Here is a 17174-nt window from a genome sequence, read left to right as displayed (position 1 = left end):
TCTTCCCTAGTGTATAAATAAGTTATGTATATACATTACAAAAGCCAATCAAAATTTGTATAACATTTATAAAATAGTTGCAGTAGTATATACTAGATGTAATTTAAAGCAATATCAAAAATTTTCTGAAGATTAGAATTCTAAAGCACTTTTTTCATGTCTCTCTCTCTATATATATGTATTCTCTCTCTCTCTCTCTCTCTCTCTCTCTCTCTCTCTCTATATATATATATATATATATATATATATATATATATATATATATATATATATATTCTAAATGGTGGAATAAATAAAACTTTCCAATCCTTTTATTAATGAAATATATTGGAAACAAATGAGATGTTTTCATTGTTAACAAAAATAACTGTAAGAGTCCTGGAAAGATTGCTCAGTGGTTAAGGCATTTGCCTGCAAAGTCTAACAACCCAGGTTTGATTCCACAGTAACTACATAAAGCCAGATGCACAAAGTGTTTCTGGAGTTCATTTGCAGCGGCTAGAGGCCCTTGCATGACCTTTCTCTGTGTCTGTCTTTCTTCTTTCTATCTATCTCTGCTTGCAAATAAATTAATAAAATATGAACTGTATGAAACTAGAACAATGGCTTGGATTCTCAATTTGAAAGTCTAGTTGTCTTGTACATATCAATACCTCAACATTGTTTTGCCAGTGCACTCACTAAGGAGGAGATAAAGTGAGAGGCAGATGGGACAAGGATTAGAGAAAAGGAAAGAGGTGAGGAAGAGATGTGCATGAACTGGGAATCAGAAGATTGAGTCCAATGCACACCTGTCCTCTTTGTTTGCTGAATGCCCTTGTAGGTTGACTGTTCCCCTGCTTTCTCATACAAATCCTGCCCCCTACAAAAGTAGGAGAGAATATATACATAATTTCTCCACAGGGACAATCATAAATGGCATAAACTTCCAAATTAGGTGAAGCTCCAAATTAGAGGAAGTAGTTAAGCAATCTAACCTATGTGGTATTCAACAACTTGGAAACTTACCAAAGCCTTCCAGTAAGTCCTCTGTTACTATCAGGAAAGAAATCTGAGTGCAGACCATAGTATCATGCAAAGGAAAAATTGCTTACTAGAGAGGAATATAAGCCCCTCTAGTTTTCAGTAACAGCATGAGTAATGCATTCCTTAATCACATTCTATATATCTGTGTAAAACTTCTTCATGGTTTTGAAATGATTAAATTCAAAATAAATTGAGAAAGTAAATTATGTTAATTCCAATTCAGATTTGCAGATAAATTAAATGCCTTCCTGGGACTATGATCTATATTTCAGAGAATATAGTAGAAAGAGTATTCATATGAATGAAATTTGAGCTTAACATAATCTATTTATTTCAAACCTAAACAACTTTTGGTATGTTATTTACATATACATAAAGCACTACCTAAATGTGACATTGATATACATATATATTTGTACATATATGTATAGATACATAGATAGATATATATTTGCACTGAATGTGAAAATACACACTAATAGGATACCTACTGACATTTGTACTTAAAATCACACAAAATTACAATAGTCTTCACTCCTTAAATCAATTAATCTGGTTAGTGTTGTTTCTTCTGGGAGGAGGGGGTGTTTTGAGGTAGGATTTTGCTCTAGCCCAGTAGCCCAGTAGCCAGGCTGACCAGGAATTCACTATATTGTTTCAAGGTGGCCTAGAACTCACAGCAATCCCCCTACCTCTATCTCCTTAGTGCTGGGATTAAAGGCAAGCACCCCTACACCCAGTTTAGTGTTGAATTTGAAACTCTTAATTTTATGGAGCTGCACACGTATATTTAGATAATCACTCTTCTATAGCAGCTGATTGGAATTTATGACATATTTCCTTTAGAATATTTATGTTCACTATAATGTTTAAATTTAGCTTGAAAATGCCAAGAAACAAATTTAGCATTATTATATGAGGAGAATTTCAACTCATTTATTAAATTAGTTCAATATTCACAGATCTGATCAACCAGTATGAATCCATAAATAATAGAAAGATGAACTTTTTTTTTTTTTACCCCTTGAGAGAGTCTTGATATGTATGTAGCCCAGCTTGACTTCAAAATTACAATCCTTATCTCTGAACTTTCCAGGAATAGGGTAGCATGTGAGACAGAGAGGTTGGAAATCCATTGTCATCACCCAAGAACAATGAGAGTTTAAGAAAACAGTTAACAATGCTCATTCAGTTTACCAAATATTTTTCTGAATGCTAGAAATGGCACTTTATCGCCTGAGTAAGTGTTAGGAAAGGTTCCATGTTAAGATGCAAAAAGCACCTATAAGATAGCAATAAGTAGAAGACATAAAATTTACACTACACTTAAGAATTCTAGATTGCTGTTAACATCTTGATTCTTGTGGATTGCCATATAAAAATTATTGGAAAAAATTTCTTGTCTAGATGAAACAACAAAAAAAATTCATGGTGCAAAGGAAGGGCATGCTTGCCTTTGTGGGAATTACTACCTATGTAGGTGAGGCCTGTGAACACAGGTCTACCTAATTTTCTTTCATATTAATGGGGATGCTATATTATCTCATATTTGCACAGAGAAAAAAATATTTTGGAGTACGATGATCACAAAAGATTTCACACAAAAGAAATTAAGCAAATAGTAAATTTTTAAATGTTGTTTTTATTTGCTTACAAGAAGAAAGACAGAAGAGAAGGGAGAGAGAGAATGAATAAATGAATGAATGAGAATAGGCATGCCAGGGCCACTTGCAAACTATCAACATATTGCAGACTTACACATCACTTTGTGTATCTGTTTTATGTGGGCACTAGGGAACAATCCCAGGGTGTCAGACATTGCAAGCAAGTGTCTTTAAGCCCTGAGCCATCTCCCCGGGCCCAAATAGTAAAATTTGATCATTGAAAAAGAAGGAAAGGAGTTTTCCAGTACTGGAAAATGATCCTTACAAAGGTGTAATCAGCATAATGCATAAACAGTTTGTGAAAGTATGTTTTCAATGCTATTTAAAAGTTAGGAAAGATAATAAAAAGGTAAATCAGGGGTAAACCAGGAAAGCCTTTCCCACGTATGCTGAGGATGATGCATGAGATATCTGAACAAGCACTGGAGGATGCCAAATGGTGGCCTCATAAGCATGAATCGCAAAATCTCCTGTGTTTCATCTGTTTCCTTTTTGTGAACCACGGTTACTCTTATATCACTTACATTTCCTTATGAGATCTTTAGTCCTGTGAGGTAGATATTTGATGAATATGCAGCATAAGAAGGAAAACGTGGGCTGGAGTGATGGTATAGTGGTTAAGCACTTGCCTGTGAAGCTTAAGGACCCCGGTTCGAGGCACGGTTCCCCAGGACCCATGATAGCCAGATGCACAAGGGGGCACACGCATCTGGAGTTCATTTGTAGTGGCTGGAGGGCCTGGCGCACCCATTCTTTCCCTCTCTCTCTCTCTCTCTCTCTCTCTGTCATTCTCAAATAAATAAATAAAAATGAACAAAAAATGTTAAAAAAAAAAAGAAGGAAAACATGACTTGTCTGTGGATGCCCAGCTCAGAACAGGAGGCAAACGCATCAAGCCCTAGCAAATAATTTTAGGGACTACTCTTACTCTCTCTTTCATTGTGGTAGAAAATCTCTCTCTGAGGCAGATTCTTATGGTAGTGGAAGAAGCCTGGACAGGACAGACAGAACCAACTAAAGACTGAGGGGAAAAGAAAGTATGGTGACAGTGAAAGTTGTAGGTGAAGGATACTGCACTGGAAATTTTGAAGAGGAAATTGATGTACATTGAATTGAGGGAGATTTAATTGACCACCTTGAGTGACAGAGGGATTGTTGCATTATGATATTTAGACAGTCATGTCATAAATTCGCTGTCCTAGAATAGCGTCCTAGACTATGGTCTGAGAATGAAGTCTCTGAAATCCCAGCGAATAACAGTCTGCACTGAAAAAAATATAGGGAGATGAGGCTGGAGAAATAGCTTAGTGGTTAAGGTATTTGCCTGCAAAGCCAAAGGACACAGGTTCAATTTCCCAAGACCCACACATGCCAAATGCACAAGATAGTGCATGAATCTGGATTTTGTTCTCAGCAGCTCAAGGCCCTGGTACACCCATTCTCTTTCACTATCTATTGCCTATTTCTCTCTCTGTCAAATAAAAATAACTTAATTTAAAAGAAAAATATAGAGAGTGGACATCACCACCCTCATGGCCTGTGTAACTAATGAGTTACAAATATAAGCAATCATAAAATAATATTTATCCTTCAGATATAATTTCCTAAGAGATAGACATTTCTGTAAATATTATGTAATAAATTATGTATTATACTCTTAAAATTGTAATAGTGTTGATTAACTGGATAACCAAAGTATGTAAAGTGTGACAGAATCAAAGAAGTGGTCAACTTTTTGTCTGTCTACATATTACCTATTGATCTACCATCTACCTTTCTGTTATCTACCCATTCATCTGTCTATCTGTCATCATCATACAAGAAAACAACAGCCAATGCAGACAAAACCTTCCATTTAAAAGGAAGCATTTTAGTCACTCTACTCTGAACTCCGAATAAAATCAGGGGAGCAAAAGCATTCTAAAGGCAAATAAATTTAAATATTTTCTTAAGAACTTTACCAGATAATTTATGGGTTGTTTCCTACATTATTCATTGTTAAGGGGGCTGGAGAGAAGTGGTTAAGGTGCTTGCCTGCAAAGCCTAAGGGCCCAGGTTAAATTCCTCAGTACCCATGTAAGCCAGATACACAAGGTGACACATGACATGCATCTGTAGTTTGTTTATAGTGGCTAGAGGCCCTGGCATGCCCATTCTCTCTCTCTCAAATAAATTAATTAATTAAATATAAAAAAGAATATTTAGGGAATTTTTCTATATCACCATATACATATGACAAGGAGCGTGCTAAAGCCAGTGAGGCCTAACTCTTGTCTCTAGAGACCATACTGTTCAGGTGACAAGCCCTATCCACATACAACAACCTATCTAACAGATTCTTATACACAATAAAAATGGCAATATTCAAGAAACAGGGTAGTTTTGAGGGAGAATTGGGGGAAAATTTTTTAAATGGAAAGGAAGGCAGTAGAACAGGGGTAGTGTAAAGAGTGGTGAGTGGCTAAATTGAATAGAGAGGAGATTTAAATAGGTATAACTTCAAATAAAATAAAGGGAAAATCTGGAATGACGAGGAAGCCATTTTTATTAACCAATAAAGAGCTATTACATTAATTTGAGATAAGGGTTAACAATTCTTTAAAGAGATTAATTTGGTAGTGATATAAAATGAATTACAATGAGAAAATAATAAAACACAAGACTAGAAATTAATATCTATTGAATAACTACTTGATAGCTGATGTTTCTTTAAGAATTCTCTGATTTTCATAACATATAAAGATGAATTTATTACATCATAAAACATGAGATAAAATGAGTTTTACTGAGATAAACAGACTAAAGCACATTTGGCTAAGAAGCTAGTTTGAGAGGCATTTTGTCGTTGAATTCAAATTTGCTGGATCTGTATCATTACGCCTGAGTCTCTTTCCCTCCATTTCTTAAATATATTTTTTGTTCATTTTTTATTTATTTATTTGAGAGTGACAGACACAGGGAGAAAGACAGATAGAGGGAGAGAGAGAAGATGGGCGCGCCAGGGCTTCCAGCCTCTGCAAACGAACTCCAGACGCGTGTGCCCCCTTGTGCATCTGGCTAACGTGGGACCTGGGGAACTGAGCCTCGAACCGGGGTCCTTAGGCTTCATAGGAAAGCGCTTAACCGCTAAGTCATCTCTCCAGCCCTCCCTCCATTTCTTAACAGTTCTACTGTAACATCCCCAAACTGAATTACTGTCATTATTATGCAACCACATTCTAACTGGTATACTTTACTCAAAATTCTAGCCTGTCTCAAGTCTACTGTACACTCAGCAACCAGAATGACTTTTGATGTACAAATCACATTAAGTCCTGTGTTCACACCTTTTGATGGCTTCTTATTGCACTTAAAATATACTTTTCATGGCTGACTATCAGCCCAACATGATCTTAACTCCACTCCTGTCTGCTTCTTGGTTTTCAACTTCCTCAACATAACTCTCCCACTTCTCACACCAGTCCATTCAAGCAAAAGGCTAGGATTATGAGCATATGCCACCATGTATATCCTGCTTATTTATTTGCACGTGTAGATATATAAATCTTGAATCTTTACTAGCATCTATGGTCTTTGAACACAGAAGTTCAATTGACTTTATTTATGTAAACTGTAAAATAATCCATAAAAATCTGATGATTGATGGTCTAGAAAACTTGCTTCATTGCAGGACATACAATGTCCTTACATACAATCCCATAAAGTAGGAACGAACAACTTATCAACCACCAAAGTCAATAAAATGTTAAAGGCACAAAACAGAAGATTGTTAAATTCTATGGGTCCTAAACAAAGAAGTAGGGTATATTGCCTCAATCCATAAAAAAAAAATTGGGCCACAAAATTAACATATTTAAGGATGTACATTTCATTCCTGATATTACAAAACTGAAATAAAATAGTAGACTGTGTGTGTAAGAGAGAGAGGACAGAAAGAAACAAAGAGAGAAAGAAGAGAAGGTAGATTTCTTGTATCATATATCAAACAATAAGAGTGGGGGACACATGCACTGAGACATATGGACAATGTTTATTGTTTAGCAGCAACATAGATTATACATGAGCAGGGACCTCTTTACATGTGCCCAGTTAGCTCACAACTGTTGAAGAAAAAGAAAAAAGCCCAAAGAGAAGACCCTGACAAGTCCATGTGGATATTGTTGCAAGTTCTACGACTTTATTTATATTTTAAAGATACTTTTGATTGACTTGGTGGCTCAGCAGTTAAGAATGCTTGCTACTGACACATGAAGGTCTTGAAAGGAAAGATATCATGGTGCTTGACTTACAATAGCTCAAGAAAATTGCTGGGTGTTGTCATGGACTACTTTAACCCCAGTCTGTGGACAGGCAGAAGCCATAGAGTTGCTGAAGCTCTGATAGACTGCAGCTCCAGGCTAGCAGAGAGACCCTATCTCAAGGAAGGAAATTGGGATGAATGATGAGATGGGCTCTAGACATTCTTCTGAGTGCATCTGCACATGCACACATGTATACATCACACATCACTAATACTATATCGCATGCATGATAAAGACACACACACACACACACACACACACACACACACACACACTTTAAAAAAAGAGATAGTCTTGAGCTTTAAACTAAAAGTTGTTGAATCTAATCATTTCTAGGATATCCAGCTTTAGTTCCTGTCTACAAATTACACAAAACTAGCCAGTTCAGATCTCCCTCTGCATCTCTATTTGCAGACTTACTAATTTCACAAGTTCCTGAAAGTTTACCATAGGTCAGGCCTTCCTAAATATCACTTTTCCATCACAGATAATTGTCACCAATGATGAGTTGGAGGCAGCTGGAAGATACAATCTTTCCAGTTTTTAGTGAAGTTTTTATTACAAAGAAGTATGTAAACCTTGAAAATACAAAATAACTCATTTTTATGTCCTCAGAATGACCTCCCTTTGCAAGTAATCCATTTCCTCTTTGAGTTTTACACAGGCAATGACAACTCTGTACTGTTACCTCCTCACAAAGAAAGGGCCACTAGTGTCCTTGAAATTCTGTGTAACACTGGAAACCAAAACTTCATGCTGATAATTAGAATGAGACACAAGTGTTCCCTTGAGAAAAGGTGAATCAATATTAAATGAAAAAGAAATACAAAAGTGTTGTTGTTTCTTAGTCCTGAAGAAAATGGCAATAATTTGCAGTTTCTAGTTTATTTTGGGTGAAGTGGTCATAATCTCCTTCAGGAATTGTCATTTAGGTTTTGGAAGGTGAATTTCAAAATAATGGAGATAAAGCTGGCATCTTCTCACACATGGGCTGATCACAGAATTACCATTGTATCTTTGTTTGTTTGTTCATTTCTAGTTGCTTTGTTTTTTGTTTTTTTTTTTTTGTCCGCTTGTTTATCTGTGATGCTACAGTTTTAAACCAAAACCTAACACATGAAAGGAAAGTGGCCAATCACTGAATCATACCTCTAGACCTTGATTTCTTATGGCACAATCTCACTTTGTAACAGCTGGGCTTGAAATTCATGATTCTCCTGCCTTTGCTTTTTGAATTCTGGGTTCACAAGCATGTACAACTGAATTTGGCTACAATTCAATATTTGTTTTGTTTTGGTTTGGTTTGGTTTTGCATTCACTAAAGAGGTCAGGTCACTATCTTTCTGACAGTGAATCAGAATTTCCCAGGAGAACAATTGTGCCCAATACAGTCTATGCTGCCCTTCAAATTTGCCAGCAGATCATCCCAAATTAAATCTGAGATTTCTCTTACATTGTCTATGCTGCTTTTCATGTCTAGCAGTCCTTCTCTCCTGATCCAACACACCCAGCTTTCTTCTGGACACAATTGTTATTTCACATTGGTTATAAAAGAAAACATCTGAAGTTTCTCTCATGTGACATCAAGTACAGGTGTTAAGCCTCTGACCTGGCCAATGTCTTCAAAGGTTCAAGATTGTGATATTAAAGCCAATGCATGAGATTCACACCTTGCAGATGAGAAGAATCCCCTAAACTGTGGATTCTTTATCTCATGCCCTTAGTTCTGTACTAAAGATATCATGTTGTAAGAGTTGTGACTTAAGCAAAACTGAGAATATTTTGGTTTGTAATTGTCCATACAATTATATTAATAATGGTTCTGCTTACAAAGGTAATGGAACTTTTTAATGCACATTGTGCATATTTGTAGTCATCTTTGCATTAGTGATCTCAAACAATATCACATTGTTCAGAATAACAAGAACCACTGCTGTTTGGAAAAAGTTAAAAAAAAATCAAGGCACTCAGAGGGAGGTGGAATATAAGCAAAGCTGGTGTTACTTAACTCATAGACATTTGATCATGGTCCTGTGGTAAAATAGCAAAAGATGTTTGTACTACCAAAAATATATAAACAAACAAAAATAAAACACTGGAGGTTGAAATATAGTTCAGTGGGCAGAGTGCTTGTCTAGTATGATGAAAACTAAAACAAGTATGATTCCCAACACCATATAAGCTGAGTGGAATGGTACACACCTTTAATCACAGGATTTGGGAGGTGAATGAATGGAGATCAAAGCTCCAAATCCATGGCTATATAGCAGGTTACAAATATAGGCTGAGATGCATAAGATCATTAATAAGTTAAATAAATAAAATTGTAGAATACAGTTTCCTGAAAAAGAAACCATTATATAAGTACTATCTGACATGTAGTTCAACATTCACAACTGGTGGCTCACACCTGTAATCCAATGGCTCAGACCTGTAACCCAGTATTTAGAGACAGAGATCGGAGGATTGGTGCAAGTTCAAAGCTAACCTGGTCTACATAGAAATCTCTGGGCAAACTCAAGTTTATAAAGACAGAGCCTAACTTCAAGAAACAAAACAAATCATGAACTATACCAACAACAAAAATAAAACTTAATTTTTCTGGAATACTTGGTAGCTCATACTCAATAATCCCAGACTGAGGAAGAAGGATCACCAGTAGTTTGCAGCCAGCCTGTACTGCATGAATTCTAGGTCCATCCAGTTTATAGAATTACTTTATCCTATCTAAAAAAAATAAAAAATATATAAATAAAAATAACAACAAACAGATCAGTGGGAGTGGCTTTGTCTAGAATGTGCATGGTCCTGAGTTCTACTGCTAATACCACACAAAAGGCACACACACACACACACGCACACGCACACGCACGCACACAAATGCACCCCCTAAGCATTCAAATCTATGTTCTCAGTACCACTTATTCCCCTAATCCTCAAATCCATCTCCAAATAGCATGTATGAAAACACTGGTGTTCTGTAGTTTACATACGGCTGGAAGATTACAGAAGGCATAAACCATAAGCTCAAAGATCCATGTCTTAGAGAAGACCACAGGAGCACAGATTTAGAAATGCATGGTGGGTCTTGAAAAAATAAAGAAGGCAGCAGAGGGAAGGTAGCAATGGAGCAAAGGTCAGCATGGCTGGATGAAGTGGGAGTTGAGTCAGAGTGGCACGGACAGAAAAATGGCCACATTGACTTTTATTCTCAGTGACATAAGCAGTGATTGGAGGAGTGTGATTGGAGAAGTGACAGGATCCAACTTCAGTTTTAAAGCAACACTCTTTTTGATGAAATATGCATTAGGAAATCAGTCAGAAGTTTCAAATTTTAAAAGTAATGCTTTGCCATGTAAAAGTGGTTTTGGTATAACTTAGACAATTCATTCCCTAAAATGTTTTGTGATTTCTAAGTTATGAATTAATTTTTGTGTTTATGCTAAATGGACAAAAAAAACAATTCTAAGGCTAGAGAGATAGCTTAGTGGTTAAGGCACTTGCCTGTGAAGCCTAAGGACCTATGTGTTTTCTCTCTCCAGAATCTGTGTAAGCCAGACACACAAAGGTGAGGCAAGCACAAGGTCACACATAACCACTAGGTACCACAACTGTCTGGAGTTTGATTGCAGTGGCTGAAGCTCTGTCATGCCAATTCTCTCTCTCTCTTTCCCTATCAAAAATAAAAATGCCATTCTATGTGCATACTTCTTTATTCCCATTTAATGCTACTCTGAGATTATAGATATGCATGTATTCCTTTTCATATCTTTCATGATATTATAATTCTTACTTGCTGTGGCTCTGGGAAAGACTTCTCTAAATTATCTCAAGCAGTCTTACTTATCCTCTTATTATGCTGTCCCCATGCATTTTCCACATGCCCTTCTTCTAAGCCAGCTCAGTTGTTATAAAGCCTTCACCATTACCTCTATTGTTATTAAATACAACAATGGTTAATAACAATAAAATCCTCACTCAGAATGTGTAGTCCCATGTTTAAGCAACTATTTGTTTATCATATATATTTGTACAGCTTCTTTCATTTGATTTGTCTAACAAGGAACCTCCTGGGAGACTGCATCCCCAACTCTAGTTTCCTCTCTGAGCACAAGCCTCAGTTCACCACAGGTGCTCAGTGCCTCCGAGTTGAGTGTTTTATCATTCATTCCATGTCTATAAATATATCTGTCATTGTGACACTAAGCCACTCACAACTGATTTTCAGTGAAGAAATACCACTGGGGACTAGGTGATGGTATTGTAGCTGGGTGAAGACAGGATTGCATTTTTCACTTTGTATTCAGGTGTCCATGTCTCTTTTGCCAGATGCTAAATAGTTCATATACAGAACTACCCTAGGCTGTCCCCTCATATCAAACTGTGGTTGAATCATGTGTCTGTAGTTACTGGTACTTTAGTTTTTGCTTTCCCCTGCTTGCTATTCATTTTCATGCACTTTTATAGGTAGTATCTCTTACAGACATAGAGAGCCATAGTGTTCAATTTTGTTAATTATCTTAATGTATGAACACAGTATTCCAAAGTAAGTTACTAATTAATTGGTAGCATGATATAATTACATTCCTAATTTGGGAGTTTATATTTAATACTTAAGATATATTCCTAAGCACATTTAAGATAAAGATACACATTTAAGATAAAGAAATTTATAATATCATTTTAAGATTACAGCATAAAATTATAAGGAGAATATATTTCCTAATACACTCCTGGAAGAATATGTTGAAGTTTGAGATTCAATGGACATACTTGTCAGCTATCTGTATAATAAATGATCTCAAGATGTACATGTATGTCACCTCTAGATTCTTAATAACAGTGTAATGAAATTACACATGCAGTGCCAGGACTCTTTGCACCACTTTGTTAAAAACAATCATACACTTTAACTAGTAGATTATACTTTCATTAATTTGCAGTAGTAATTATAAATTAAAGTGAGTGTATGGTTGGACTTCATTTCATGTTTCTTTCTTGTGATGGAAATTGACTTATTGGAATTCTCTTTGAATGAGATGTGCCTTTTAGCTATGGGTAGTAAAAAGATCAGAGAGTAGGTAACAAGATAGAAAAGTGGAATGCACACATGTAGGAACATTTGGGACTAGAAGATTTCAGAACAGCCCCATTGAAAAGCTTCAATCTCCTGAAACTATACTGGGGCAGCCTCGTCTATAGCAAGACTCTACCTCAAAAAAATAAAAAAATAAAAAAAAAAAACCCAACCAAACAAAAAAGGTTCAACCTGAGCACCGTAGACTGCTGGGTTTCGTTCTTTAGCATTTTGTTCTTGCTGTAAGAAGGTAATTTCTGCCAGGTGTAGTGACACAAACCTTTGATCCCAGCACCAGGGAGGCAGAGATAAGAGGCTTGCTGCAATTTCGAGGCCAGCCTGGAACTACAGAGTGAGTTCCAGGTCAGACTGAGCTAGAGTGAGATGCTATCTCAAAAAATTTAAAACAACAACAAAAAGAAGGTAAACTCTCTCTCTCCTGTGTGTCACAAGCTTCAAAGCCTCCAGCTGTCTTCTTTGCTTGAGCTGCCTGCTGCCGGTGCTCCTCTTGTACCCCTGGACATGTTCAGATAAGCAGTTCATGTCTGCTGAAAATGCATCACCAGGTGATGGAGGCAAAGGTCTCTCTATGCAATCAGAAGATCAAGTTCATTCATTTTTGTTTAAATCTTCAAAAATAACTAAGACAAAGAACTATCACTTAAAATACAATGCTGGTCATACTGAAGCCAATGAAAAGATGAGAATGGAGTGAAAATAACCAAAATTATCTTCTGTCTTTATATGCAGGCTTTTTATCTGTCATTGAAAAGGTGACAGGAGGGAAGAAAAGCAGATGAGAAAGCCAGATTTATGTCTCTTAATGCATGATTGCATATGTATATGTGAGCTTATTTCTTGTTAATAGGATATTAACTGATAGCCCAACTCAGTTTCTTCATCCATCGAGTTCAAATTTTAGCCAATAAATTTTTGGAGAAAATTATCTTTAAATGTTAATGGTTCCCTCAAAAAAAATCAATGGGTAATTACTATGTATTGCTCAAAAGAAGAAGGAACTCTTTACATTATCTCTCATTAAAAGTTTGCAAAGGATTATTAGTTATGGTAAAAACGATCATTAAAAATAACCACAAGCATTTTTCCTATTACCTGACAAATGATCTTTGCTGTACACTTCAGGCATGAACTTCTTGAGGAAGCTCGGAGGAAAGGATTACCTTTTGCCCAGTGGGATGGACCCACTGTGGTTGCTTGGCTGGAGGTAAGTAAATCCAACCAGAGAGCTTGGCTTAATCAAGCATTGCTGATTTAGTAGTTTCATAACAGGTAAAAAACAGGTTTCTTATTTCACAGATTTCTGAGTACCTAAAATTGGTCATAATGGAACCATTTGCTGTGTCTATGGACTTGTGAATAGAGTGATCTCATTGATATTTTCTTGTGAATATAGCAAAATGAGATGTTTCATGCAAAAGAAGTAATAATTACTTACCCATGTTTTGGAAACTAAAGAAAAGCACCCATTGAACGGCTGTTAGTCCTCATCAGTCCAATTTAGAAAGGAGAGATCTTCATCCTGAACACTTCTCTGAAATATTAGAGCCCCTAAGATTTTTTGTTGATTTTGTCCACTTTTTTGTGCTTATAATTCTCTAGAGTCTATGGAGCAGCTAGCTAGGTTTTGACATGAGATGAAAATGACTTTTCCCTCCTTTGTCAAATTAAATAAACATTCAGGTTAACTTCATCTTAATTCAATTAATCTATCAATTAGCACAAATTAATTTAGGTTAATAAAAGGATATCATCCTACACAATACCATCTTCTGGAAAAATAAAACAATGTTTGAGCAGCACGGAGGGCAACAGCAGACTTTGGTCATAAGAGATATACGTGCTTAATCACAGTGGTCCCTTCAGGAACTCATTGCAGTGTATCCACTGTTCTCACCTTCTGTTTATCCAGTGTGTAAGCTAGCAGCTTCTAGGATGTGCTGATGGCAGGGAAAAGGAATGTGGCCAAACAGCAGCACACATTAAGAGGTGTGGAGTTGGAAAGTCACTTTCTAAGTAACATTAAAAAAAAAAAAAAAACAACTAAGTTCATTTTGGTTTAAAAATAAACTTATATAGGTAAGATGTAAAATGTGAGGGGGGTTGTATTTGTTCTTGGACCAACTGAAATAAATCTGTGTTTAGCTTTTATTTTTTCTTTCATTTAAGGAAAATTCTAGCATAGCAATCATTAAATTTACTGTTTAAAGTATGTATTCTTGTTACTATATTAAAAAAACTATAATACAAATGTTTAAGAAATCCGAAATCAGTGTGCAGGATTCACACTAAAAGAGTGATTTTGGCCTTGGCAGAGAGTAAGCAGCAATTTTGGCAAGTGACTAAGAAATCCTTCAGATTAAAAGAACAAAAAAAATTCTGGCATTAAGGTGCCAGAAATGACAGGCAGTGAAGTTGGAGCTAATTATCCCTATACTGAGGACCAAAAATTTCTCCTAATGGGTTTCCTAATGGGATTCAAATTACGAAATGGAACAAACAAGATGAATGAGCCTGGTGATCCAATGAATGGAAGCTCTTAACTTTGCCTGCTTTAGCACCCCCTTGAGTGCACAGTCTATAAAAAAATGTCATATGGGAGGCAGTCTGATGCTTTGTACCCTATTCATCCACATGAAAAAGAAAACATTTAAAGTATAATCAGAAGTGATAATTGTAACAATCTGCAGGAAAGTATTTACCTAAAGCTAAACAGAGTGGAGATTCAAGTATTATCTTAGAAAGCAGAGGTAAAAAACCTGTAGGTGTCTGTGAAGGTCTGGGGAGATGTTTAGTTATCTTGAATAGTTTAAGTTAATAAACTAAGAAAGCAGTTTCATCTGCTTTCCTGTCTAGTGTACCCATCAATACAAGCACAGTGCTTGGCTTCACCTGCTGGAAAATAATTATAGCTATGTAGTTAGTATAATTAGGACCTTATCTCCCTTCTTTTCTCTCAGCTCAGGCCACATTCATTTGGAGATTTGGCTTTTTGTCTGTTTCCCTTTTTGTTCTTTTGTAGCCTGTTTAATATTGCTTTCATTGAGAACTTCAATGCATGTACAGATCATCAGGCTATCTTCATTAGACCCTTCTCCCTCAGTCTCATTCCTTTGACGGCCCTCCTCAATGGAGATACAGGTGATTGGTCACCAATATATTAATTGTTTTATGTTAGGACAGTTTTTCACAGTTTCTTCCCTATTGTGTATTGCTTACATTCTTTCTGTTCCCTCTTCCACAAAGTTCCAGAGCTTTGGAGAATGTTAGAGGCCTTCTGTGGTATTGAGCTCTCGATAGTCTTTTTATATTGTGCAAATGTAGAAAAAGATATTTGTATTTATCATCACTGTATAGCAACTTATCTCAAGTCATTACATTTATTATCTCATAGCTTCTATGGGTCAGGTGTAGATGTAGATATGTGTGGTGAGGGTGAGTTTTGAAACCATAGCATACTTAGATCCAAATCATATGGCTGGCAATGTTAGAGCTGCCTCATTCAGAGACAGAATGCCTATGCAGCTGAAGTCCACAGGAGAATTATCACCTAACATTGATTGGGCCCCCTACCTACTGCCACTTCCAGCTCACTTCTTATCCTTACAGTAAAGACACATTTGTCACATTACAGCTATTGTGTTCATCCCTAAGAATTGGTTATTATAATACAGTCTCTAAAGCCATGATACAAGTTTCAGATCTAGGTTCCATTATTACATAATTGAAATTTTGAGCAAAGTAGTAATGTCTCTATGCATCTATCTCAAGGGGTCATGAGTACTACATGAGTTTACATATGCAGATAATCTAATACTAAAGTGGTATTTTAATTATTTTTTTCGGTTGCCGTGACAGAATACCTGACACAAACAGTATAAGGAAAGGTTTAATACATTAGTATATAGTCAGTTATGGCCAGGAGGGGCTCTCATTCTGGTGGCAGAAGTATGAGCCAGCTGGACACATAACAGTCCTAGTCAGGAAGAAGAGGGTAGTGAATGCTGGTGCCCTGCTGGCTTTCTCCTTTTTATTCCTTCTAAGTAAACCTCAGACAATAAAATGATGCTGCACCATTCCAGACTGCCCCTACCTCCTCCACAGGTAACCTCTCTGCAAATGCACTTAGAGAGGGCCCACAGCTAAGAGGTGCGTTTTCTAGGTGACTACATTTCTTTCGAGTTGATAATGAAGATTGCCATCACAAATAGTAACTATTATTCTACACCTTACAAATGTATTTTTCCCCAACACCCCAGCTCTGGTTGGGAATGCCTGCTTGGTACGTGGCTGCATGCAGAGCCAATGTGAAAAGTGGTGCCATCATGTCCGCTCTGTCAGACACTGAAATCCAAAGAGAGATCGGAATCAGCAATCCTCTACATCGCTTGAAGCTGCGATTAGCAATCCAGGAGATGGTTTCCCTCACAAGTCCTTCAGCGCCGCCAACATCACGAACTGTGAGTTGATCTATATGCTTCCCCTCCACAAAGCTGGGCAAATAGCATTTCCAAGTCCACAGAGCAAAATGGTACAGCACACATCGTCACGTCCACATGAATTATTCGAAAGAGATTTAGCTGGCTCTTCAGTAAAGTGGCTGCTACTTTTAGTATCTTTTCAATTGAGATGCTATAGTTCATATCAGACTTAGAAGCTAAGACCAAGATCGAATTTGGCACTGGCATTTAGATGGGTGTTTAGGGGACTCAGATTTTTGTTTCAAGCAAAATGATGATGATCCTTCTCTTCATTTTAATGAAATCCAGTGTTTTCTCTGGAGATGAACTTGAAGCATTACTGATTTCCACATATGCCATACTTAGTTCATTACCTTAAGAGAAGTTTTGGGTTTTTTTTCAAATTTTTATTAACAACTTCCATGATTATAAAAAATATCCCATGGTAATACTCTCCCACCCCACTTACCCCTTTGAAACTCCATTCTCCACAATATCCCCTCCCTTTCTCAATGAGTCTCTCTTTTATTTTGATCTTTTCCTCCTCTTATGATGGTCTAGTGTAGGTAGTGTCAGACACTGTGAAGTCATGGATATCCAGGCCATTTTGTGTCTGTAGGGAGCACTT

The 17174-nt window shown here is 36.6% G+C and overlaps 1 protein-coding gene across 20 annotated transcripts in view; it reads left to right on the top strand.

Moving 5' to 3' along the window:
- Ppfia2 (PTPRF interacting protein alpha 2) overlaps positions 1-17174 on the top strand; it is a 441464-nt gene that overhangs the window by 393177 nt on the left and 31113 nt on the right. For all 20 annotated transcript variants that reach the window (XM_045152128.1, XM_004650146.2, XM_045152145.1 and 17 more), the window contains 2 exons: positions 13212-13293; positions 16346-16546. In XM_045152128.1, coding sequence (XP_045008063.1) covers positions 13212-13293; positions 16346-16546 — 283 coding nt within the window. The remainder of the gene's footprint in view (positions 1-13211; positions 13294-16345; positions 16547-17174) is intronic.

This window comes from Jaculus jaculus, chromosome 6 (assembly GCF_020740685.1).
Source record: "Jaculus jaculus isolate mJacJac1 chromosome 6, mJacJac1.mat.Y.cur, whole genome shotgun sequence".
NCBI lineage: Eukaryota > Metazoa > Chordata > Mammalia > Rodentia > Dipodidae > Jaculus > Jaculus jaculus.
This window is presented reverse-complemented; position numbering and strand designations above follow the sequence as displayed.